A 25,728-nucleotide genomic window follows, 5' to 3' on the forward strand; every position below is an offset into this window, starting at 1 on the left:
GAGCCGCATATTTCGCGTAATCCGCAAGCCTCTGCCATGGTGACTGACGTGCGAGCGTGTGTTTCTTTTGTGTATTTGGATACGTAGCTGCAGCTGGCTTTCACTTGTTTCATCGCCTCAAAGACAGTCCCGCCTACCTCTCTTCCTCCCTCGACCCTGAGTGGCATTGCCCTCACCCAACCCCACCATGTCAAAGCGTGCAGCAAAGGCCCAGGCGAGCAGCGCGCGGGCGGCCACGACCTCCTTCGGCGCATTCGGCGGCACATCCGCAGCCTTCAGCGCGAGCACGTCGCCCCTGTCCTACGTGTCCGAACCCCCAGACCTCTCCGCCATCTCGGACCCGAACGTCGTCGTTTACTTCCGCAATCTGTCCAAGAAAGACAGCACAACCAAGGCGAAGGCGCTGGAGGACATACAATCGTACATATCGTCACTGCAAGAGCCAGTCGAAGAGGGCCTGCTCGAGGCATGGATCAAGATATACCCGCGAACCTCGATCGACAACGCGAAAGCCGTTCGCCAGAATGCCCACCTCGTCCACGGCCAATTCGCCGTATCCGCCGGCAAGCGCATAGCACGATACATGCCTAAGAGCGTGGCAGCTTGGCTATGTGGTCTGTATGACAGCGACCGATCCGTAGTCGACGCGACGCAGACCTCGCTCCGACAAGTCTTCAACACGCCCGAAAAGTTACAGAGCATTCGGAAGGTCTACCAACAGCCCATATTAGAATACTGTCGCGATGCAGTGGACAAGGAGAGTACGGCGACTCTGAGCGACGAGCGGATAGTCAGCAAAGACGACGCAGAAGCAAAGTACAGCCGCGTCATCTCGGCATGCATATCCTTACTGGGCAGCCTGTTGAATAATCTGCAGCCCGAGGAGCTCTCTAAGTACCACGCCGACTACGAGACTTTGATTGGCGACAAGAAGCTGTGGCAATTCGCTTCATACAATGACGCTGGCATACGGCGCGCAGTGCACCGTCTTCTTAGGACATGCATTGCGAAGGAGGATGCTGCTGTCCAGGAGAACCTCGATACACTTAGCAAAGCTTACCTAGCAGAGGGGTTGAACTCCGACCAGACCGGTTCTGTCGGCGATTACGTCGAGTCTCTGACCCTTCTCACTTCCAGACATCCCTCCGTGTGGACTACCGACTACAAAAGCAAGACTGGTGTGGACAGACGCCTGCGGCAGTTCCTGAAGAAGGGTTCTCAACTAGGACCTCGTGATACCTGGGCCCGCATACCTGAGCTGTTGAGGATCATACCAGAAGAGGTTCTGCCACAATCCAGCACCGACTCCGCGGAGCTGCTGAACGCCATGCACGGTGGCATTATCCGCAAGGACGAGCCAAAGTACAACCATGAAGCGGGATTCAAAGCGTACCTGGAAGTGGCTGGGTATCTGGTTCAGCGACTGAGTGACGAGGACAAGACCAAGCTCCTCCAGGAGATGGTGCTACCAATCATAACGCAGTACCTGCGACCGACGCTAGAGACCTCGCATTGGGCTGTGCCTTCTAATGCTTCAAGTCTGCTTTCTAAAGCATTAGGCATTGAAGGAATGGCCATTGTGCTAGAAGAGCAATGGCCTACCTTCTCACAACAATTGATCGATGCCATCAAAACCCTGGCCCCCGAGCAGTCGAAAGACTACGAGAAGTCACAAACTAGCGTCATTCAGCACGCCACACGCTTCGCAAGTATACAAGACCAAGCGCTCACGATCGAGAATCTGACGAAGCTACAATCTATCTTTTCCCAAGCTTGCTCGTCAATAGTTGGGGAAGCTCTGGAAGTACTCAAGAACAGAAACGGAAAGCCATATGGCGCAGCGGGCACCATCGCGGTTTTGCCGAAACGAAATCCTAGCTTGATCTCATCTACCCAATCCGAACAAGATCTAGAGTCATTCATACAACATGATCTCCCAGGTCTAGTGTTGTCTCCTTCGTCTTCATACCTGATCGACATACTATACACCAAGTCCGATCGCGCGTATTTCAAGGACGCATGGAGCGCGTCACTCAAGACTGTCCTAAAAGAGACAGATTCTCCAGCGAAGACTAAGGCGCTCGAAGCAATTCTTACCTCTTCCAGGATTCCGCCCTCCTTCGATCTTGCAACCTCGGACCCTGAGTTGCAGAAGTACATTACTGCGAACGTACGCGAAGCCGTAGAAGGTTCTACCGAATGGGATTCGTTCAACCGTATGCTTCAATCGCCAGCGAAGATACTTTCCCCGGAAACAACAGATGAGATCCTCGCTTACATGACGGAAACCCTCTCGATATCGCACCAGGCTCCGTACTCATTGCAGGGCCTACGTCAAATAGTCAAGTCAAACCCGCCGATGCTCCGAGAATTTGTCGCCAGTCCTCAAGGCTCCGGCCTTCTGCAAGGCCTACTTCTCGCCTCGGAGTCTCCAGATGATGAAGTGGCACAGGGCGCCAAGGCCGTCAATGCTTCCATTCAGACAATACTATCATCCGGATCTGATTCCAAGCAATCTATCTACAATCTCATTCAGCAAGGGCTGCGAGACGCGACGCCCACATCGGTCTCGGTCGAGACTCTGGTTGACTTGGCAAAGCAGTCTGTCAAAGCTGGTAGTGACTGGGATGAGACTGCTAAAGTGTTCCCAAGCATCGACGACTGGAATGCATCTCTAGAGCCATTCCTCAATGCTGTACCGAAATCATCTCTGGCTATCACAAATCCCCTTGGTGGCGCCGTATATCTTGTGAAGGATGGACAGATGCCCTCCACGATCAGAACCATGTCCCGAGACGCCGATGGCTACTCTCCTGCATACAGAATCACGCAATACGTGGCGAGGCTTTTCAAGAACCCCGACTATTTCACCATGGACAAGCTCCCTTCTGAACTTCGGGCTGCCTATCTCCGCAACATTGCGATCGCTGTACAACTTGCAGATGATAATCTTGGCCTCGCTGGCGCGAACGGTTTCTGGGCGCACTATAACTCAGACGTTGAAGCCGAGGCCATGACTTTCATCACGGATGCTCAAACTCTTGTGACACACGAACTAAAGAGCCTTGCTGCGACGTGGTCGAAGGATGACGTCGACGCTACGCTGTTGTCCTGGGCCAACACACTCTTGGGGAGCATAGACGCCAGCGCGACATCTCCAGCTTACTATCACGCACGAGCGTACGCTGTCACAATCGCTGATGCCATTGAGATCGCTGGTTGGAAGAATTCACAGACTGCTCAACTTCAGGAAACGCTCAAAACGACGCGAAGTTCAAAGAACGCCCTCCAGCTTCTTGCGTTGCTGAACGCCTTCAAGGAGCCACTGTCATATGCAAAGGCTTGTGAGCGCATGTGTAATGAGATCATCGCCGATCTGACAGGTATCGATGCCCTGCAAAAGTCGCAAGAGGCACTACAGCAGCTTGTTCTATTGAACAGTGTTATGGGTCAAGAGGGGATTTTGGAAAGCATCGCCGGTCCTCGTCTTATGCGGTTTGTTCAGCATGTGGTACCGTGGCTGCAAGAAGACGCACTCTCGCGTCCTGTCAAGGCCGAACTGTGTCGCGCGTTGACAGTATTGCTTCCATTGGTCGGCGATATGTACGGCGAGCACTGGGCTGGCATCTTGGGTGCACTTGCCGGAATCTGGGCGACCACGAAAGAGCTGGAGTCAAACGAGTCCGGCATGGATAGCCCGATTCCTCTCGTGCACGCATCCCTAAAATTATACGCACAGCTCCGAACTTTGACGCAAGCCGAAGAGCCCAACGACGATCTTCTCGACGCTTGGAAAGAAAACGAGCAACCAGTTGCTGATGGGCTTATCAATATCTTGAAGCATTCGCAGCACTTTCCGGATGAGTTCCATCAACCACTCAAGATGGTTAATGATGTGCTGGCGCGCCAGATTTCCAAGGTGTCGCTCAAGCATCTGGAGTCCACTGAAGAACTTTTCCCTCTTCTTTACGTGGAGTCGCAACCTGTTCAGCAAACTGCCTTCGACATCCTGCATAAGCAAATTCCCGCAGCTCAAGAGCAGATATCTATCGATGCGGCATTGGAGAAGACTACCGCGCGTTTACCCGAGGAGTTGCTATCTCTGATCATCGACGCGCCTACGGTTGCAGCGATTGCTGACGCTAACTTTGAACGCAGTGTGCCGTTGCCGTTGCGCGGTTACCTGTTGAGCTGGTTGCTGGTATTCGATCACCTGGAACATGCATCCTTTAAGGTCAAGAACGACTACGTCGAGCACATCAGAGAAGGTGAATACCTTCCAGGTCTTCTCGATTTCATGTTCGACTTCCTTGGCCACGCGCACAACAAGCCGGTGGACGTCTCCAAACTTGACATCACGACATACGAAGCAGATGTTGAGCCTCCAAAGCGCGATCTGCAGTGGCTACTCACACACTTGTACTTCTTGTGTCTGCGCGACGTTCCATCTCTGACCAAGACCTGGTTCAAGAGCTGCAAGTCGCGCGCCATAGTCGTTGCGCTCGAGCCTTGGACGGAGAAGTACGTGTCACCACCTGTGATTGTGGCCGCCCTCAACGCAGTCAACACATGGTCAGAGGAACAGGCTGCGTCTGAGCCTGACTCAGCATTCGCGGTCAAGGTCGTCAACCGCGCACGCGAGATCACTGCGTCCTACGTTGTCGACGAACAAACCATGGCGATAAGAATTTCTCTTCCTGCCGCATTCCCTCTCGCAAATGCTCATATCGAAGGCCTGAATCGCGTTGCCGTCAACGAACAGAAGTGGCAATCATGGCTGAGAACTTCGCTGGGAGCTATTACGATCTTCAACGGCAGCCTGATCGATGCGCTGACCACGTTCAAGAGGAACGTCGATGGAGCGCTCAAGGGCCAGATCGAATGCGCGATCTGCTATAGTATAGTCGGATCCGATCGCAAGTTGCCTGACAAGAAGTGTCACACTTGCAAGAACTTGTTCCATGGCGTTTGTCTGTTTAAGTGGTTCAAGAGTAGTGATGCCGCGAGCTGTCCACTCTGCAGAACTAACTTCAACTATGCATAGACTAGAGGGATCGATCACGTGTGATAGACGACATCGTTTGCAAGAGGTAGATACTGTAAATATATCAGTTTTCGGAGTCAGGTTCTATGATAGAATGTGTTGGTGTTTCTACGCATAGCATGAACCTCGGCTGTATCTGAATCTACCCCACACCCACGCTGCAGTATACCGAGCTGAAGCTAACAGTCGCTCAAGCTTACTCATGCTTCGCATCTGCAGACTAACACATCTTCATGCGTATCTTCATACTGCATCTTAACAATTAACGATCTTTCACCACCCGACCAACATCATGTCACCCACCGCCCCCCAACCCACGCTAGAGTTCAACTACGACATCTCCTGCCCCTTCGCCTACATAGCCTCAACACGCGTCCAATCCCTCGCCCAACGCACTTCCTCAACTCTGGTCTACAACCCCGTCCTCCTAGGCGCCATCTACCGCGCAACATCCGCGCCCCAAGGCGCCGGCGGCTCCGCCTCCGATGTCTTCAACTCCGCCAAAAAGGCCGTCACAGCACAGGGTATGCAACGCACACTCCGCAGATACAACATCAGATACAACCCGCCACCCCAGCATCCGCGCAAAACAGTCAATGCACTACGATTGTTGTACTGTGTGAAAGACCAGGAAAAGAGGAAGCTGCTTACGGATAGGTTATTCCAGGCCTACTGGGTAGACGGCCAAGATGTGAATTCCAACACGACGCTTTTGCAGATCGCGCGGGAATGTGGGCTGCAAGGGTTGGGAGAAGAGTGTTTTGCTGATGTAAACGCGAGGAAAGAGTTGGAAAAGAGTACCGAAGAAGCGATCCAGAGAGGTGCTTTTGGTGTTCCGGGCTTCTGGATCCCGGATGCGGTTTGGATGGGGGTTAGTGGCGAGGAAAAGAAAGGGAGGTTCTTTTGGGGACAGGATCGTATGCATTTTGTTGAGGCGACGCTGGTTGCGCTTTCTTCTTCTGGGAAGGGGAAGCAGTGGGGTAGTGTCCCGGGACTCAAGAGTTTGATGCCTCGTTGCATCCCTAGGAACACGCCTCACGGTCGTGTCAAGGTGGAGTTTTGGTTCGATTTCAGCAGTCCGTGGGCGTTTCTGGGGTACACGCAACTGGAAAGACTGAAGAGTAACTTTGGTCCGGGACTGGAGATTGTCATGAAACCATTCCTGCTCGGCATTCTGTTTAGAGAGATCGGCGCGCCGAATCTACCAGGGTCAGCGGTGAGTCCTGCGAAGGCGAAGTGGTCGAGACAGGATCATGCGGATTGGACGGAGTATTGGAACGCTGTTAGTGCGCAGGACGGTGGTCGACAGGTCAAATTCCACTGGGCGGATACGTTCCCTATTCGGACGCCCACTGTGCTGAGGGTTGCTATTGTGGAACCGGCGACTACAAATTTATTGTGTAAGTCGCACTCTTGATTGTTTCTTGCACACCTAACGAGTTCCATGCCACATGCTAATCAGACACAGTCGAAGCGTGCTGGTCGCACAACCAAAATGTCTCGGACGATGCTATCCTCCGCGGTGTTCTTGACGAAGGCGGTTTCAATGGTGCGGATCTCATCGCGCGCGCGAACGATCCCGAGATAAAAGCCAAACTACGAGCTTTGACTGCGAATGCTAAGGACTTGGGTCTTTGCGGCGTACCGACGTATCGCGTGCTGCGACAGACGGAGAGTGGAGAGTGGAAAGCAGTTGGCGGATTGGTGTGGGGACAGGATGAGATCAATGTTGTAGAGGACCTGATCGCTGGATGGAATCCAGAGAGCTCGAGTGAGGTTGCTGAGGTGGCAAAGGGAGAGAAGGGCGCGAGTGCGAAGTTGTGAGCGCGGCATATTGGCTGTCCCGGGGAAGCGGTAGTATCGCAGCCTCAACAGCTTACTGGCCTGATCCATGGCTCACGAGACATCAATGCATCGAGAGATCTATTGTGGACAAGTTGGTGACGATCAAATTATCGTGGTGCACCATGGTACGTAAGCTAGGTACATACACATGTCGTTAATTAAAAGCAAGCCATTACGCCAAACCATGCGCCTTTCCTGGGTATCAAAAGTGGAAGTGTATCTATCTTTCCGGGGTATTTGTTCGTTTCTCGTGTCGAGTTGTAGGGTATGCGTCGTAGTATATGCTCAAGAGCATTCGTAGTATATGTGTAAAAGGGACGACAAGCTCACACCGACAAGTCGATGCCACCGTAAGCACGGCGCTTCCTCCTCTTGCTCGCAAGTTGGGGGCTCCAGATGCCGCTGAAGAGGTCCTCGCATTCGTCTTCGTCCTGCGAATCGAACTCGATGTCACCTTCCTTGTCCAGCACCATGCCGTTGTCTTCCTCTTCTACGCTCTCGTCCCATTCCGCGCCTTTGACGACTCTCTTCGTCTCCAGTATGAATTTGCCAACCTTGTACTTCTGAGTCTCTTCAGCAGCATCGACGTACTTCCATCCTAGCACGGTACCACAGCTGCGACAGCTGATATCGGACACGGTATGCGCACCCGTAACGAGCTGACGAGCGTGGGCTTTGTGCGTCAAGGTGTTCGGTAGGTCGCCCGCCTTCCAGCCTGTCGCTGACATGTCACCACCAGCAAACGCGCTGGATGCCGATGGGGGTCCTACAAGGTATGCGCGACCATGACGCCCAGTGAACCCTTTGCTTATTATGGCCGACGTGGGGATGAGGTCAGCTAGGCACTTCTGACAGCGCAAGTGTGAGTTCGGTTGGGCTGTCAAGAAAGAGGTCGGCTGGGGTGGAGACGACGACGGAGATGTGGAGGTGGTCGAGGTGCTGATGGCAGAGCTTCGGCGGCGGCGGAAGGGAAGGCTAGGGAATAGGTAGAGAGGGAATGGTTGCGTTGGTGAGCTCGGCATGTTGTACTATGGAGGGTTGATCGGAGTATTAGTGGTGGTATAGTGATGCGACTATCGCCTGGCGATATGGAAAGAAATGTTCTTCGAGGTCTCCGGACGGCTAATCTATGAGGTCTCGCTTCTTACGGCTTGGTGGAGATCGTGACGTGAGAATGGTGTAGTCGTGCCGCCTGATGAACGTCCGGCCGGTGTTGGTTCAAGTGGGGTGAAAAAAGTGACTACGCGTTTCGCCAGTGAGCGGCGACGAGGCTCTTTATCCTTAAGCTCGGGATAAGTAAGACGCTCCCGGGGGAGGCTGCCCGCCCTTTGAGGCGTGTTGACGCGAAGGAGCAGATGACGCGCCGAAGACGGATACGGAAATGTCGCGATAAGCGATAACATGCGCCACAGCCGAGGAAGCGGGGTGGCGGGGCAAGACAGATGTCGCACCTCAGGCTCTCGACATCGACGGGGGGGACAGACTGATGCGTTCAAACTCTTGGATGTAGTACTTAGCAGACAGTAAAGGTGTTAATGAAGAGATACAGGGTGTTTATGGCGGTGAGTATCACGTTCTTACGATCATCATCCGGCGAAGGGTGCAGCCAATACTTATGCGACACCAGATCATGCGACCCTCAAACCCGGGCGTGTCGTCACGAGGTGCGCTGGCGTTCTCCGATTGTGCCCGGGCAGTACTTCCACTACATTTGGTCTATTGCATCCTTGCAGTATCCTTGCAATGATTTACAAATACTGGTATCTTGTTTGACCGGCACTTGCCTCATCACCAGCAGACGCGCCGTTGGTCTTGCCATGACCGCTGAAATCATCGACGCCTTATGACCATCTATCGTATAGCAACCAGCACACTTCATGCTGCGATTTCATCGTTCCCACCCGGTTTCAAGCTTTGGTATCAGGATGTCGACGACTATCGACGAATGTGAGACTCGGTACAGCTTCCCAGCTTCGTAGGCGCGATTGCCATGATCAACATGTTTCCTGGCCTGTACCTGGGTTTCGGCACTTTCTGAGCAAGGTTGAAACCGCCAGGCTACAAGGACCGAACAATCACGAACTCAAAATGCAGTGTTTGGCGATGGGGTATTCTACCAGAGTGTTCACATGAGATTTTGTATTTCACAGAGGCTGCTTAGCTACCTCAGCTCGATAACTATGTAGTTTCATCACTCCACTCAAGAGTGGGTATTCTCTGAAAGTTACTTTCATGTTTAGGTCCTTTTTCGGTGCCATCAAACCACGAGTTTGCTAGATCGCTGACCGCTTGATCGACAAATGGTACAGAATAGCAATCCAGACCTTATACATCTGCCCCATCCACGCATCTCAATCAAGCTCTTGTGTTGAACCAGAGTCAATGAACACGATGGATGTCCCCGCGCGAATAGAATTCGAAGAACATCTCAAACTGTTAGACCATTCAACAACCCGCATCAACCGAGTATTGTTCGAAGTTTTGCAGCACGTTGGACTGCAACTCCTTGATCTTGACTCAGTACACACGGCAGAAGCTCAACCGTTGCTTACATTCGTGGTTAGTCAATTCCCGAAGCCAAATGAATGCAATGCATGTACTGACTTTGTACACCTGTTTCCAGGCTAATCATGTCTCTTTAGACAATCTAGATCAAGGTTTAGCGTCTAATTACTCATCTGAAGTGAGAACGGAGATCGCTTCTCTCTCTGACGGATGGCCGATGTTGCACCGGGAAAGGACCAGAGACTACTATCGAGTCTACACTGCAGATGCAGCACTGTTCGCTCGGACATTGGCGTATCGCGCCGAAGGTCAGCCCTTTTTCAAGCTTATTGACCCTCCCCGTTTCAATTTAGACATCGACACATTCAAGGAGTCCATCGCAAACCCCTACCTCGCGGCCCGAATACTATGGCTAAAGCAACGTCAAGCTAAAGGCAAAGAGCAGTATCCAATCGAAGGGCATTATCGTGAGCTTACATTGGAATATGAAAGCTTACGCAAGGGCCTGAGCGATCGGATGCAAAAAGAGTACCTCGATGAACAAGGAGGTCGAAGCTCTGCGTGTCTGGAGTGGTACCTTTTCACCGGTATGGTTTCATACTTGACCTGTTGTCGGTACAAGCAAGCAGGGTTCATTGGTGAGTTGGATGCAGTGCTGGATGAGCGAAGCGTTGCTCTCAGCGAAACTTCATCTTATGACGGGAATGACAACGAGGCCACAGAAGACGAGAACGATCAAAATGCTGATGAAGACAACGACAATATGGAGGGCATCGTACCATCCGACTCCCAAGACAACGACCCCGACTCTGACACGAGCAGGGAGGTCTCACCTAGTAAACGACCACCAATCTACCCAGCGGTATCGGACTTCACCACACCTTGTACCGAAGAAGCAATGGCAGCGAGTGATGAGACCGACCGCCGCTGCTATGCCTATTATTACGATTACAGAGTGTCTTTCTCGCATTCGAACAGAACCGAGCCAGCTGTCCGTACTCCCTGCGGCCACGTTCACGGTATCATCTGTCTCAAGAAACACCTGAAGAAAGGCAGAGCCACTTGTCCCGTATGTCGTGGAAGACTGTTCGGGTTTGATCAGCGCCTTGATTACCAGGAAAGCGACATGTATGTTCGTCTGGTGCAGGCTATAGATGGCATCGCCAAGCTAGATCCGGCTATCGATCGCTATCTGTTGGAGGGTCAGAAAGAAACACATAACTTCGACTTTGCGAAACTTCTCGGAGACCTCTTCAAGCTTTGTGCGCGTATTATTACTTGTCGGTCTGAACTGCGAAAAGCGATTCCTGTCGAAGTCGCATCCGAAGGGTTGTAAGCTGGCTTGTAGGAAGACGCTGGGTCATAACGAGATGACACGAGATGGACGCGTCTTCTGAGGATGCATGGTAAGTAAGCAATGGCAATAATCTCCATAGATTATGTTAGAACGTCTTCCCACAGTTTGCAGACAACCGCGGCTCGCTTGCGAACCAGAATGCGGGTTTCTATGACCTCATAACTACACACATTGCGACCAGAGGTCTAAGTCTCCTCTTCATAGTGACTTCCCTTCATAATGACATCAGAATACCCACCAGAGCGATACACTAACAAATGTGTCTCATGCGAAGTGAGACTGTTACTAGTTATAAATCGACGCTAGCTTTAGCTCTCACGAATGAGAGGAATTGTAAGTATAATATACTGCGGACACCGACTTCAGAGCTACTGTATTGTGAAACAGATCTACCAAAATACACATACTCAATAATACCACAGTGATGTAAAGTCCCCTATTCGTTTCACGGAACACCCAGATTAATCCAAACAGTTCCACAACCAATAGCAACTGCTTGTGTAAACATGTCCCTTGGTGAATTTAACCGACATAGGAGAACGTCTCCTCCACCCAACCGGTCATTCCGTCTCCTCCCCTTGCTTGTTGTCGCCAAAGTGCCGAGTAAGCTTCCATCGCCACCATACGCTGTTCCATCGCCGTGATTTTGGCTTGCACATCTGCAAGCGCATTTTGTTCCATTTGGTTCAGTTCTAACCCCCAACTGATCTTCCCCTGGAGCATTGCCACCTCGTGTTGTAACCCAGCCTGTGCTTTGATGGCCGTTGCGTGACTGCACCACATGAGCCCTTCCAAGAAGTCGCCGATGAGCAGACCTGATTGCCTCAGTTTTCCCCAAGAATGGAGAATATAGGTGAACTCGGGTGCCGCTGAAAGCAGGAACCCCGCCGGCTGAATACCAACGTCATGTGTCAACTGATAATCTGCACATATAGATTTCACGACTTCGACATGTTCTGCGAGGTCCATGGCATTCTGAAATACCTCATACAGGGGTTCGGCCTCTTGATAATGTGTTCCATGATATCCGAGTCGAATAGTGATGATCGCATTAGATCCAGCGATACAAAGTTGAGGGATATGTTCCAGAAATCGGAGCAATGGGTGCAGGTTATCCCATCGGAAGCTAAGGTGAAACGTGCCACACTTGCCGCAATGAACGTCCCTAATATTACTCATGAATATACTGGCATCGTCGGCCGTTGAGAGTCGATGGAGTACGGCTGGGGTAAAGATTTGTCTGTGCAAATCGTAAAGCCTGAATGTCCCACCTTTTTTGCCAAAGGTTTTTCCAACTGGTGCATCAGGCTCCAGTAACGATCTGACGCCTTGCTCAAGACTGTGGCATGTATTTTTCAACTGTTCTCCAAACGGCAGGCTTCGGTAAGTCAATTTTGCGGTCGCTTCGTTCAAAGGCTTGAAGTGTGGATTATCTCCTGGCTCCACCGGTAAGGCGCGCTTGTAAAGGCCTGGCTGTATCTCACGTACATCTCGAACACAGTCGCGCCATCGTTTGCAAACCCGCTCTACACGTAGTAGATCGAGGATGCTGAGATGGATGAAAATTGTGCCGAGGAGCTCAGGTGTGGCCGTAACTTGCAGTGTAGCCGGGCGCGTGTGGATGCTTGGGTAGGTCATGATGAGAACAGAGTTTTTGATAGAGGAAAGAAGGAGCCAGCGAGGTTTTGTACAAAGCGGACAAACATGTTACAGTGGTGACTTGATTGTGTGCGACGACATTGAAGACTCGCTCATACTACGCGTCGAGTAAACGTTTGGGCTTGGTTAAATTCAAGATCAAGCGTTTGAGTTACGAGACTCACAGGAAAAGGTTTGCAGAGGGACACCAACGATCAGGCGTTCGCGTGGTCACGAATCAACTGTGACTAAGCGAAGTCTGGAGTGTGACCTCGGGAATCTCTTTGCTCCAAGGGACCAAACGACAAACTACAAGTCTCTGACATCTTATCGTAGAGCATCTAGGCAGGAAAAATTGATTTTTTTTTGATGCGAACCGCTTGCAACCGTTTGTTGGTGGTCGAGAAGGAGTCGAGAAGTTGGAGAGTTGCCCGGGTCGAAATCCAGCCCAACTGCGCTAACCCAAAGTCCGCTAGTCCTCGGACCGGATCCACGGATGGCAATTACGTCACCACTGCCGCTCATACCTCCTCACTCAACGCCATCGGTAGCCAGACCTCTCACGCGATTACCACGCGCAGCAATCGCACTGATCCTCCTCTAGGTCGTCGCATGGGCACGGAAACCAGCAACGTGTCACACCTTCCACACGGTCTTCAAGCATCTTCGCTAGATGCTGTAGGCACTGCTAGCTAACAATAGGGAAGAGGCTAGGGCGAAGAGTACGCTGATTTGCCAGCAATGAGAGCTATGGATCGGATCAGATGAGGGAAGATAAGGGAGAAGAGATACAAGTTAGACACGCACGAACAGGACAAGAGAGAACAAGAGAGTATTTGTATTCGGTCATGCGAGAACAGATTGCGTTTACTCCATACGAAGCAGACGCTCGTGTTTGCCGTTGTGACGCTAATGTCAATATCTCAGTGAAAACGGACTTGGTTAGACCATGCGACACCAGAATTTGGTTTACCAAGACGAACGCTCAATATTGAAATAAAGAAGATCATAATCCATAACGCGAGGGTTCCTGCTTCTAGATACAGAATCAGTCGCTGCGATCTCTAGGCGCATTCGTTACTTCAACCACGAGCTGCTTGATCTTCATCCAAATAACCTTCCTGCAAGCAGGATAACTCCTCCTGTGCCTCATCGTACAGCCGGGCGATATAGGCCTTGTCCTCCTTCCATGTCTCAGCATAAATTCCACCGGTGACATAGGCCTCGTTGACAGTCAGCACCTCAGCGCGACCGCGCGTAAAGGTCATGTCACAAAATCGCAGAAGAGCGCGTAGCACTTGCCCCAACTTGATGCCATCTTGATCGCGAACAATCATATTCCCCAGATCCACGGGGTCTGAACCTTCGACGCAAGTCAGAATGAGCCTCGTGCACACGGGCGCCATGAAATAATGTTGAAGAATACCGCGTTGCTTTGCGGTTTCGTAAGCGTTGCCCACAGCCCTAGCAAACAACGCTAGAATATACAATTTTTTGCGACCACACATGCGACCCAGGTTTTCGTCCAATGCAGGCCCCATCCGGTAGTCTGCACGCCCGAGATTCATAAGAGCGAAACGAAAGAGCAGTTCCGAACCATAGCCGTGACCGCATATTTCGTGGTTGTGTAGGAAGCGGAGAGCTGGATGTAAGCCCGAGGCAGCGTATGGAGGGTGAATACGCTGGCAACTGTTGCACTTGAACGCTTGTTGCTGAGGTGTCTGCTCGAGGATAGTATCGAGGTGAAACGTATAGTTAGGTTTCTCGAACGAATACCACAGACTTTGCCATTGCTGATCTCGCACCGCGGCAGCGGTCACCTCATCTTCGCCTGCCTCAATTGCGTCATACACATCCCATTCCATGCGACGACTCGCCTCTAGAGCCCATTCCACCTCCTGGTAGCTTAGCGTGATGGGATACGTGGACATAATCTGTGGCAAATTAGGGTAATGTGGGTCTTCGTCATTTGGGATTGGCGTGGGAAGCTGCCACAACTGGCGTTGGATGCTGGGTGTGCCGTCGACTATGGTCGTCAAGGCCTTCGAAGTTGCCCGAACATAAATTAGATCGCGAACATCCGGCAAACGGTTCAGGATATTTTCCGCGAGCTCTGGTATGGCCAACGCCGTTTGCGCAATTGATTGTTGTGGTGTTTCTTCGAGCTGTAGGTCCATAGCCATGGTGAAATCTGCGGTTGTGATGTGCTGTAAAGGGACTTCGGGAGGGTTGGAAAATGACTTGGAAGTTCTTCCTCCGCTCCGGTGATGTTTTGACATGCTAAGGAGGGATAGAAGTTAGGGGCATTCTCCCTATGAGCTAACAGCAGCCTATCGTGCCCCAACCAGTACTTCACTGTGCATACACACTCCCAAAGGTGAAAGCGCTAGAGTCAAGTGCACGCATTCTCGTCAAAATGGTTAGTCCCTACAGTGTATTAAAAACTGTACAGCGTTGATTGTTTCGTATCTCTGATCATAATGAAGCGAATGACATGATCGGACCGATTTATGTACAAGCAACAACTGGTTAGGCTGCGTAGAGCTGGAACCAGGAGAAATAAAAAGAACCCCCGATGTTGATCAGGTTTCTTGATAAGCTCAAGCAGGCTGCGCGAAAGTGCTGCCGATGGGCCCGAACTTGATGTTCGAGAAGATGACTTGCGCATTCGGGTTAGCAGACTCTACATCGGCTGGCACGCCGCTGTTGACGTCGCACTCGCCGCGGGCGACACCAGGCTGCTCCGGATCCTTATCAGTAGGGTAGCTGCTGTCAAGCCAAAGCATATTGGCGTAGTGGTCGTCCCAGAGACTCATGACGAGTACCATGCCCAGGTTCATACCCCTACCCATGGACTCCATGCCGCCGAACTCGTTGAAGGGGTAAACCTCCTCCTGGAAGACTTCCTTCTGCGTGTTGCACCATTCTTGGGTGATCGAGTTGCCTGTCTGCGCGGTTGTCAGAATGGAGTTCATTTGGTTTGGTGACGTGAGCACATACCATGCCAGGGATTGTGGGCTCCGGGTTAGCGATGACTTTGCCGTTCTGCACATAGAAGCGCTTAATCTCGCTGAGCGATCCTCCAGATCCCAAGAACTGTGTGACGACTGTCACCTTCTTTGATGTGTCTACACCAGACTTGCCCTTGCCGTAAAAGTCCCTCGCGCCGACACGGTATGGGTTGAAGTCGCAACCATTCGCATCGCAGGAGCCGGCATAGCGATCGAGCGAGTATGTTCCACCACACGTATCGTCTGTGCAGACTGAGTAGCCTTCAGGCTGACAAGAGTGTGGGGTCACAGCCGTGGAGACTGAGTTTGCCTCCCAGATGTCCATCTCGGTGCTGAGTCACGTCAGAATGGGCCAGGCCGAGCAGACTGACGTACTCACCAGCATGCACCATTTCTGCCAATACCCGCATTGGGGTCAGATTCGGATGCTTGCCAACCCTCTGCATTGGCTTTGCCATCGATGTACTTCAGGTCTCGAGCACATTGAGCGTCACAGTAACCTGGAATGTATCAGTTCATGCTCTATGAATGGCGAATCCTGTGACTTACCAGTCCCGTACTTTGCACCGGGTGCACCATGGCCCTTCTGGGGCATGGAAACGAAATACAATGCTCCATTGAGACCGCATGGCAACTGTGAGTTGTCGACGTCGAAGGTGAATTCGTTTCCGATAAGGTTGAACATCTAAACGGCAAACAACAACGATCAGCGTACGTGTAATACCTAGATATGGTGCGCTGCCCTACCTCATAGTTGTTTGCATCTTTCATGAGGTACGTGCGAGAGCCTATGTTGGTGGAGTATTGGTTCTTGGTAACGAACTTGAGAGTAAGAGCATTGCCAGAAGTCGTAATACCGTAGGTACCGCGGTAGTCTGAGCCTTCGATAGCACAGTTCTTGGTACATGCGGCGTTGGTCGCACACGCCGTGGTGTTCCACTCGTTTCCGTCGAAGCAATTGGTGTAGCCTCCAACGGAATGTAGCCAGCGCCAATTAGCATCAATGACAATCTCACCGTTGACGTTGGTGCAGCTGTTGCCACCGCTGCCTGTGCAGCGCTGCCAGGTCATCTTTGGGTGAGTTTCGGACTGCTCCGTTCCAATGACCCAGGCGGATGCGCGGGAGGCGCAAACACCCAGAAACACCGCGAGGTTCGAAGTCGACAACATGATGAAAGGGAAGGTTGTGAGCTGGATGAAGGATGTGGGATGTCTCACAGTTACTGGAATACATGATGCTGCCAACTTATAGGATTGTTTCACGGCTTCGATCCTGGCCTTGCTTGTGTGCAAAGTACACAATGCATATTGCCCAGTCTCCAGAAGCCCGACAATGAGCTCATGCAATATGAGGAACTGATCATGCGATAATCTCTGACGGATTGATGGACATCTGGTCCGCCTTGGGAGTTGAGAACTCATTGATGGACGCGATCAGGCTGTCACTTCGTCGCACAGCTAAGCTCCCAAAATGGTATCCCAGTCATATGCATCTCGGCGTAGTGCGCTTCGTATGGATATTTCAACGTCGCCAAGTGATTATACTTCGGTATATGAGGTCAAGAGCCGTGGCGCTAAAGGTGCAGTGCGGGGTTAGCTTGCGAGCAACGAATTAAAGGTAGTGGTTCAATTCATCGCGAATGTACCGATAGCTAAGCATTCTTGGTGCCTTTCCCCGGACAATTTGTATTCTTGGATCTCGCAAGGGCAATTTAAGGATGCACAGATGGCCAGGGTGCATCGTGCGTGCTGTAACGCGTAGAAGGCGGGGTCGCGAATGGAGAGTAATCAACTCAATCACCGCGTCGATACAATTGGTGGGGCTGTATGACTACTCGTTGGCATCAAGACCACGGGGTCCTTTGTTACCTGAGATGCTCAAGTGTGTGGCAAGCCTGAGAGAAGGTTCTCTCGCCGTGTGGACATGCGATTCGGAGCTACCAGAGTGCCGCGTCGTCACAGGAGGAAGGGTATAGAGTGCCGAGGGCTTGGGCTCGAATGTTCCATATGGATTTCAGACGAGTTATCGACCACTGTATCATGTGTTTCGTCCCTTCAAGTCTGCCATATTCCATCTGCCAGCTACAATTCAGTACGCGTGCCATGAAGGCTCACTGAATTGAGCAGTCTTCCGCGACTTGATCAAGTGTCGGTGTTGCCAGGTATGTCCATCCAAGGTAATCATCATGACCGATGGGTATATTCGTAGCGAAAGTCGTGCGACCGGTTCCGAGCATAGACATGCTACAGTATGTCCCTGGTGGAGTACGTTGTTCAACCCATCTGGCGAGGGCAGTTGAAGCCCGAGCACGTCTACATCTCCTGCGACTCGAGCTCTGGTGTGTTTGAAGCAAGTGTTCATCTTGTAAGCATCGCGCTTGATCGTGGAGAGATGATAGGGGGAATACTGCCGAGATGGCTTATCGTGCGGACGGGTGCGGCGCGTCGGAAGAGTGGGAGACCTGGGATGAACGTGAGTAGGTAGCCGAGAAATTGTATAGAGACTCGCGATTGTTCTGCCAGCAGGCATGTCTTCGGATGAATCGCTGCGCGATGTCGTCGGGGTCGTGCCACTATCCTGTCGCGTCTGTTGGTGCCACGGGTGCGGATCTGCGCCTTGGCAGCGCGCGCGTCATCGTTCTCACAATCTTCTTTCAATGTCGCAGAGGTACACCAAGAATGGCCTCTATTCACGCACAGCAAACATTCCAGAAACGTGAATTTCCAGCTCTGCATGTAAAACAACACCTGCGGAACGCGTCTGGAGATGTCGACGAGATATGAGTAGAAGACCAGGTACTGGAAGCTGCCCAAGTATCAACCCATCAACTTCTAATCTACATCTACATCCGTGTCAGAGTCCACCCGCAGGACAAGGACCAATTCTAATCATGATCAAGCTAAAGCGCGATGGGGCCCATCGCCTTTCACGTGGCACACAATCCCCAATGGTTGCAACTTGGTAGACATACCATCACCCTCTACTCAAGCCTGGCATGACACCACAATTCTCCAAGTGCATGTTCATACCTCAAAGCCATGCCAGGTCTCCATCCTTCTCCGTTCTCCTCATGTTGATCCCGGCCTCGAATCTTGCCCGGCCGTCTCACGTTTCAATAGCAGACATCGTTATTGGCCGCTCAGCCATCCCGACCTAACCCAAAGCAGCAGGCACACCATGCATCGCGCCCCTAACGACAATATCGCGTAGTTTTGTGGATTATTCCTCGAAACATCGGAGCCCCGAAGGGCTTTAACGACATGGACTGCATATGCACATGGATCAGCGGGAAGTCTAGGTTCAGCCCATTACTTGGAGACATGTTGGGATATAAGACGGCCTCGACGACCATGTTCATGGAGTCAGGCCGCCCTCATTGATCTTGACAACGTCCGCCACAAGATGAAAACGTTCACGCGATGCCTCGTATGGGCGAGTGTGGTCACACCGTTCGTCGCAGCTCAGAACGCCAACGTCACACTCGTCGCAGCCGCTACTGGATTCGAGGGCGACAATACCAACTTCGTCTACGGCAAGTCGCCTTTACTGGTTATCAATGATGGAAGTGCTGCCGACGGTGGCTTCCGGACGTTCTCTGTCTCCAATTCCTCAAGCTTTGCGGAGAAGTCGCATCAGAAGACTGGTCGCTCGAAGATTGCTGTAGCTGTTCACGACATCGGCGGTAGGGATCTGATCGTCAACATCCCAGCTCCAGATTCTTTGATCAGGGTCTTCGACGCTCAGAGTGGGGACACGATCAAAAGTAATGACAAGAAACAGCTGGGTGACTGGAGTACTGCGTGCGTATGGCGTAGTGGGAAGAGTGGTGAGAGTTACATCTTCCTCTTCGGAAAAAAGATGGTTGTGCAGTTCTTGATTCGGGGCAACAAAAGCCGGGTTGAGATCCTGGAGGTACTCTTGTCTCTTTATCGTGACCATAGACAGTAGTACTGACAAAGATCACAGGTTCAAACTTTCCCCGTTGCTATCGAAGGCGAAACTTGCGCCGTGTTCGCGAATGGCGGGATCTTCTTTTCGGCCGAAGATCGACCATTGTACTCTTTCCAGGCGTCAGAGTCTATCCAAGCACCCGATATCGAGACTGTTACTGAGGACATCGAAGTTGCGGGACTTGCTACTTACCACAGCGCATCCGCCGACTATCTGTTCGTAGCCCACGACGAGGTCATCGATGTGTACGACTCCGAAATCAAGCAGAAGGGAAGCATCTCATTGGGCGGTATCTCTGAGCTCTCTATTGAGGGTTCGCTTGCCATCCTTCAATCTTCAGTTGCTGGCTACCCCTCTGGCGCATTCGCCTTCGCTTTTGAGGGCGAGGATGATACCGGGGTAGCTGTAGTTTCTCTGGACGGCGCGCTCAAATCCATGGGTATCAAGGCAAACACACAGTACAGTCCCAAGAACAAGGCTTGCAAGCACTGCGAAAGCTCCGTCACCAAGAAGTGCTCCAACAACGGCTTCGCGTCAGGCAAGGACTGTTCCTGCTTCGCCGGCTTTACTGGTCGCGACTGCTCCAAGATCACCTGCGAAAACGATTGTTCTGGACATGGCAAGTGTACCGGCCCAAATTTCTGCAAGTGCAAAGATGGGTGGACTGGCCCAGACTGCTCGTTCGTCGCGGTCACCGCAAAGTTCGAGACTGATGCAAACGGCGGAGACGGCGATGACCCTGCGATTTGGATCCACCCCACTCGACCAGATCAGAGCAAGATCATTACCACAACAAAATCCGATGAGGGCGAAGGCTTTGGTGTCTTCGATCTGCAGGGAAGGCTCCTCCAGCACCTGACGGCTGAGGAGCCAAACAACGTCGATGTCATCTACAACTTCACTCTCGGTTCCCGGAAGGTCGATCTCGCATTCGCAGCATGCCGCGGTGATAACACCATGTGGTGAGTACCATTCAATGGTCTCTTAGAATATCTGCTAATGCATCGCCAAGCCTGGTCGAAGTAAACAGCACAGGTTACCTCAGCACCATTTCTGGTGGTAGACAATCGCTACCGAAAGACTACGAACCCTACGGCTCCTGCAACTACCGCTCTCCGACCACCGGAAAAGAGTACCTCTTCGTCAACAATAAAGATGCGCAATACCTACAGTACGAACTCAGCGCGACCACGAACGGCACCCTAAAAACCACGCTCGTCCGCGAATTTCAAGGCGGCTCAGGCGGCCAAGTCGAAGGCTGCGTCGCGGACGAAGGCGCCGGCTACCTCTTCATCGGCGAAGAACCACTGGGCATCTGGCGCTACGAAGCCGAACCCACTGGCTCGAACACGGGTATTCAAATCGCACAAGTAGGCGACGCAAGCGGTCTCCACGCCGATGTCGAGGGCATTACGCTTGTGCCAGCCAAGTCAGGTCCGGGCGGCTATATCATCGTCTCGTCGCAGGGCATCTCCGCATATCTGATCTACGAGCGCGCGCCACCGCACGAGTACGTGGAGACGTTCACTATCGTTGACAACAAGGCAAAGGGCATCGATCACGTTAGTAACACGGATGGGTGTGCTGCTGTGGGCAATGCGCTGAATAAGGACTTTCCAAATGGGCTTTTCGTCACGCATGACGATGCTAATGAGTTGGCTGGTGGAGGCACGGCAAAAGAGGCGAGCTTCAAGTTGGTCAGTCTGGCGGATATCCTGGGCAAGGAAAGGGTGGCGAAGTTGGGCTATTGGAGGTAGTTCTACAACCGGCTATGGAATCAGAGACGATGTTTTCATTGTCCAGCAGTTTATGTAAGATCCGCCGCACCTCATACGCGAACAAAACTACACAGGTCTGCAGACTATCTCACGATAGAAACATACAACGTAAGTGGCCTAACGTCAACGTAGGCTCTATGGTGTTCGGGTTCTCTCTAGGTCAACGTGGCAGTACATGTCTGCTCTGCCTGTACTTCGTCTCTAAAGGCGGTGGATGCCTGCCGCTCTCTCTCAGCTTGACGCTCCGACACCCCAAGACCTATGTTCCTCGTACCGCCGCCTCAGCTCAGCCTGGTCGTCCCTCCGCTGCAGCATCTCCATCCAGTCTGCCCGGCGCGGGCGATCTTCGTGAGTGGCTAACAGGGCGGCTTCTTCAAAGTTCTCGATGGGCATTTCTTCTACGCATATGTCATTAATAAGGGTAACTTGAGGGAGCTGCCTAGTGGCAGAATTTGTGTTGCAGCATACACGTCATTGGACGTTGAGAAGTAGATACTTCTTAGGTCAATATATCATGGCCTAAGATGATTTCATAGGAGGAAGCGAAATAGTGTTTTACTTACCGGGATATGACCTGTTCCAATGCTGGTGATGCGGCATTGAGTATTTCCAAGGGTCGAAATGCAAGTTTGGCCAGAAATCCGTAGCGGGACTACGCAGCCTAGTCACGCTGTCTGACTTGTCCCCGTACTCCCACGCGGTATTTTCGCCATATAGCTCTGCGATGATGGTGACGTTTTCGTGTCCGCACGTTTTCGCGTAACTGCGTAGTTGCGCTAGTTCCGTGTCGCGAATCGCGTGGGCCATATCGTCGTCCATCGTGCATCCGTATCTGACCGATACACCGGCCTGGCCAGTCGGGATGTAATACCGTATCTGCCATTCAGTCATGGTGTCTTTCGCCATGAGATCGACGAGGTCGCGCATCGCCGCGATAGGGACGCAAGGGTGTTCTGGTGAGATCCTGGGCCAGAGTGAGAGTAGATGGTCGAGGTGGACCGTCGCACGTCGCTTTCCCAGCTCGTGTTCAAGGTATAAGTTCCAAGAGTGCGGAGTATAGTTCTTGATGGCTTGGTGAAGGGTGTCGAGCAAGGCGACTATGTTCCATTTTTCTCCGTTTGCATCATTAAGACGGAAGTCGTCGCTGCCGTCCCACCGGCGGTCTATCGAGACACGCAGAATGTCGATATGCAAGTGGAAATGCACTTCCATGAAGTCGGTCAGTGATGCTGCAATGGTGTCTGTCGTCTCTTTGCTCAGGCCGTAGTCTTCACTCAGCTCGGTCCCGTAGTCGTACTGCATGCCGGCCATTACTGGAACGTAAGCGACCTGCTTTTCTACGAGGTAGCTCCGCGCTTCCTTGTATATCTGAGAACATGTCTGTAGTAGAGCAATGTACGGGTCGGGTTTGTTGAGATAGTACGGGTTCAAGGGTACGCGCTGGTATTGCTTGTCGAGCGCAAGGTCGTAGATCTGGTTTCGCAGTTCGCCGGAGAGATCAAAGAATGTCTTGCGGCCTGGCACGAGCGCTTTCGCGTCTTTGGTGACGATATCTAAGCGGCTCGTCATGATGAAGTGAGGACTGGTCGCGGCTGATTTTTTTCGCGACTCCCGAGGTCTGCAGTCGTAACCGCGTACTGGCGTGGGGGTCGTGTGGGATCGCGTGCCAATTGCGGGGCAACCCAGGACAACCTTGGAAGCGATGTGACGACCATCAAGTCTGAAGACATATGCTTTCGCCTACCATTCTCTTAAAACACTGTACTGTGATTACTATAAGACAATTCATCATCATATGCCGTTTGACGAGATTGGCAGGTGGGACATCGAGAAAGTTGACGCACATGAAACCCGCACGTGACTTGTACATTCATCCACTGGTCTCATAGTGTAGCCCAATATCCACTAACCGGCAGAGACTCTCATACTCCATCGCTGGAACAGCTCATGCGCGTATTGAGTCTCGACCGCTGCAAAAGGTTTGACGTCACCACACCACTCCAGACTGTCGCAAGTCCCCTTCACCTCGCCTTTACCTCGTCCCGCACGTCCCTATACCGCCGGCAGAACCACGGGTACCGGCGTGAGCACAGTCCATGTGAAATCCGGGCCCACAGGTTCATCCGGCCGCTCTTGGCAGGCCAGCAGCCGACTATATAAACAGCGTTTCCTGCCTCCCTCCTACAATCCACACACCCCGCCGGGGATATACCCACTAACTCACAGCAGCTGGCTAATCTTCAGCATCGCCTTCTCGACTGGCTTTTCCCGGGCACGGCTTGGAAGAGAGACTCTTCGACGCATGGTTGCGAGTCATCGAGCGCCGCGAGGTGGGGCGGCCCTCCACAACATTCACTTGTTGTGTTCCTTATGCTTTTTCATTAATGCTTCTGGCTTGCTAGAACATTGAGGAAGAAGTTGGCGATGTTTCATTTATTGTGATGTGATCGAGTAAGGTGAAGTGAAAGAAAGTGAAGTGAAGATGAATGCAATATGAATCGAGAAAAGAGTGAGAACAAATGCTACCGTTTACCATTGTGATAGTGACCATCGCTCTTCATGTTGGTACCCGGACCATATATCTTCTAGTCGTACAGTCTGTCATCAGAAGAAGAACGAGGCTCCTCCAGAACCTCTAATCGGCTCCAGAGCTCTAGAAGGGCTTCATCGCCAATGTCACCAGACAAAGCCTTTTTGATATCCTCGATCTTCCACCCGTAATATCTACTTTCATAATCGGCAATGTAGATACTCGCGATGGTCTCGAATGAGGCAGGGGGGAGGAGATCCTTGTTGCTTCGAGCGCAATAAGCGAGGGCATCGGCGCGGGATTGTTGATATGCCAACTCTAACCAGTGTCTCTCCAAGTTGAGTCGGGTGACACAACTTGCATGCTGATCTGACGACAGATGTCTATCATAAAACCTTTCGTCCAGCCTCCAGGGGCGGCGTTCACACAGTGTCTTAGTGTCGGGGTTGAGCTGTGCCTCTGCATATGTCTGTTCTAGTCCTCTGAACTCCCAAAGAATGAGATCCTCTTCCTCGACACAGATGCCGCCTGGACACAGCCGCTGTATTTGCCGTTTCGCTTCTTCGTAATCCTTGTCGTGTTGATCGATTCTATTCTTTGCTCTTTCCGCCTCCAGTCTCATCCTGTTCAATTCTCCAGTGGAGTATTCGATCTGCTCGTCAAGCTTATGATCCTGATATCGTTGTAGAATTCTCTTGGAATAGTAGATGTTGGCTGGATCATCTGGATCATCCTGGTAGGTTCTAATCTGTTGGAAAGCACCTTCGGCCCAGCCTCGTCCTGACGGCTTGTGCTGCGCCCGGATGAAGTCAGCCCGAAACTGATCGATGTCGAGCTTTTCGGGCCAACCGTTCTTGATCAGAAGCGATGATGTGATGTTGTGGGACGGCGGAAGGACGCGCGGATCAGCGGGTCGGTCAGCGGGGTTCGCGGCCACCCATGGGGTCCATGCTGTGCTCCGATATGCGTCTCTGATCCTCCTCAAGAAGGTTGGCGCATCGGTCCATCTCGTCCAATCACGGCTGTGTCTGTTCACCGAGAGAATTCCCGTTGAGTTAATCGCTCCAATGACAGGGGTGTCTTCCCATCTGTGACCAGATCTGTACTGTTCGCTCTTGTATGGATCTCGGAATTGAACCAAACACCCATTGACTTGTGGCTGGTAATCACTTCTCTCCTCTCCTTCATAGACCCTAATTGCATTCTTCCTAGTGTCATATTGGAGTTGCCAACTTCTGTAGAGATCCCAGCCATCCCAGCCGCCATTGGTTAAGTGGACCGTTCCTGGCCGCATGAGGAACGAAGGGTCTTTGTCTGCTTCGTCAGGATCACAGCCGTAGCCCAAGAATTTATCTACCCGGAAATCGAAAAAAGTGCCACCCCATAACCAATGGTCATCGTCGAGTAATGGGGCGTCGACATATGGGAGGATCTTCATTAAGCGCAGGTCGGCTGCATCGCGCCTACAGGGACTGGCTGTAGAATTGATTTGGTGTGGGCCACGCTTGATAGAGTCATGCGGAATGAACGAGGCATTTGCTAGCATGGTGTAGATTTCGTCCATCAAGGCAGCAACCTCCTGAAGTTGGTCTTCATTGTAAGTCTCGACGACCTGAATATCGACGTCATTGTCGTGAGGTGATGGTGAGCTTATGGTAGCGGAAGGGCTGTAGATGCGGTAGAAGCCCAGGAAAGCGATGAGAACTACAACGAACACGACTAATGGGTTCTGATATCGTTTTCTCGTGGTAGGGTCGCGTAGAGTCCGGCGAGGTGGCTCATCGTGGTCGTGCTTGGTCATTGGTGAAGACATGGGCAATCGCTGTGGAAGGTGGCTTCAGCGATCCATGACTACGTCTGATGCGACAATAAGAGGATTCCGCCATTATGTTATAGGAACACTGAGGACAGATGTAGAATTCAGAGGTAGTCGGACGCCTGACGCGGTTTGACACGCTTGCACGTGCACGCATCCACATTTTCGACGATGAGTCGGCAGGAACATGGACGCCCCACCATAGGCAACGACATTCGGGGTAGTATACGACAGCTATTGCTTGATGTGTGG

At 52.0% G+C, this 25,728-nt stretch overlaps 9 protein-coding genes across 9 annotated transcripts; 4 read left to right on the forward strand and 5 right to left on the reverse strand.

Annotated features, from left to right (window-relative positions):
- Positions 1-187: 187 nt before the first annotated feature.
- J4E79_003847 (uncharacterized protein) lies at positions 188-5,044 on the forward strand (the record flags this gene model as incomplete). The annotated part of the gene is made up of 1 exon (XM_049352737.1): positions 188-5,044. The coding sequence occupies one exon, from the start codon at positions 188-190 to the stop codon at positions 5,042-5,044; it is 4,857 nt and encodes a 1,618-aa protein (XP_049213116.1).
- Positions 5,045-5,336: 292 nt separating this feature from the next.
- J4E79_003848 (uncharacterized protein) lies at positions 5,337-6,868 on the forward strand (the record flags this gene model as incomplete). The annotated part of the gene is made up of 2 exons (XM_049352738.1): positions 5,337-6,444; positions 6,513-6,868. The coding sequence occupies 2 exons, from the start codon at positions 5,337-5,339 to the stop codon at positions 6,866-6,868; spliced, it is 1,464 nt and encodes a 487-aa protein (XP_049213117.1).
- A 347-nt stretch (positions 6,869-7,215) lies between these two features.
- J4E79_003849 (uncharacterized protein) lies at positions 7,216-7,617 on the reverse strand (the record flags this gene model as incomplete). Its single annotated transcript, XM_049352739.1, has 1 exon — positions 7,216-7,617. The coding sequence occupies one exon, from the start codon at positions 7,615-7,617 to the stop codon at positions 7,216-7,218; it is 402 nt and encodes a 133-aa protein (XP_049213118.1).
- A 1,663-nt stretch (positions 7,618-9,280) lies between these two features.
- J4E79_003850 (uncharacterized protein) lies at positions 9,281-10,730 on the forward strand (the record flags this gene model as incomplete). Its single annotated transcript, XM_049352740.1, has 2 exons — positions 9,281-9,448; positions 9,708-10,730. The coding sequence occupies 2 exons, from the start codon at positions 9,281-9,283 to the stop codon at positions 10,728-10,730; spliced, it is 1,191 nt and encodes a 396-aa protein (XP_049213119.1).
- Positions 10,731-13,471: 2,741 nt separating this feature from the next.
- J4E79_003851 (uncharacterized protein) lies at positions 13,472-14,572 on the reverse strand (the record flags this gene model as incomplete). Its single annotated transcript, XM_049352741.1, has 1 exon — positions 13,472-14,572. One exon carries the CDS (start codon positions 14,570-14,572, stop codon positions 13,472-13,474), a length of 1,101 nt encoding a protein of 366 aa, XP_049213120.1.
- Positions 14,573-14,989: 417 nt separating this feature from the next.
- On the reverse strand, positions 14,990-16,471 carry CEL1_1 (Esterase/lipase/thioesterase; the record flags this gene model as incomplete). The annotated part of the gene is made up of 5 exons (XM_049352742.1): positions 14,990-15,337; positions 15,390-15,732; positions 15,780-15,900; positions 15,950-16,085; positions 16,148-16,471. 5 exons carry the CDS (start codon positions 16,469-16,471, stop codon positions 14,990-14,992), a joined length of 1,272 nt encoding a protein of 423 aa, XP_049213121.1.
- A 2,332-nt stretch (positions 16,472-18,803) lies between these two features.
- Positions 18,804-21,109, forward strand: J4E79_003853 (uncharacterized protein; the record flags this gene model as incomplete). Its single annotated transcript, XM_049352743.1, has 3 exons — positions 18,804-19,313; positions 19,368-20,314; positions 20,365-21,109. 3 exons carry the CDS (start codon positions 18,804-18,806, stop codon positions 21,107-21,109), a joined length of 2,202 nt encoding a protein of 733 aa, XP_049213122.1.
- A 576-nt stretch (positions 21,110-21,685) lies between these two features.
- J4E79_003854 (uncharacterized protein) lies at positions 21,686-22,699 on the reverse strand (the record flags this gene model as incomplete). Its single annotated transcript, XM_049352744.1, has 1 exon — positions 21,686-22,699. The coding sequence occupies one exon, from the start codon at positions 22,697-22,699 to the stop codon at positions 21,686-21,688; it is 1,014 nt and encodes a 337-aa protein (XP_049213123.1).
- Positions 22,700-23,715: 1,016 nt separating this feature from the next.
- Positions 23,716-25,461, reverse strand: J4E79_003855 (uncharacterized protein; the record flags this gene model as incomplete). The annotated part of the gene is made up of 2 exons (XM_049352745.1): positions 23,716-24,682; positions 24,806-25,461. The coding sequence occupies 2 exons, from the start codon at positions 25,459-25,461 to the stop codon at positions 23,716-23,718; spliced, it is 1,623 nt and encodes a 540-aa protein (XP_049213124.1).
- Positions 25,462-25,728: the final 267 nt, after the last annotated feature.

The sequence above is a fragment of the Alternaria viburni genome (genome assembly GCF_023758015.1).
Source record: "Alternaria viburni strain BMP 2772 chromosome Unknown scaffold_6, whole genome shotgun sequence".
Taxonomy (NCBI): Eukaryota; Fungi; Ascomycota; class Dothideomycetes; order Pleosporales; family Pleosporaceae; genus Alternaria; species Alternaria viburni.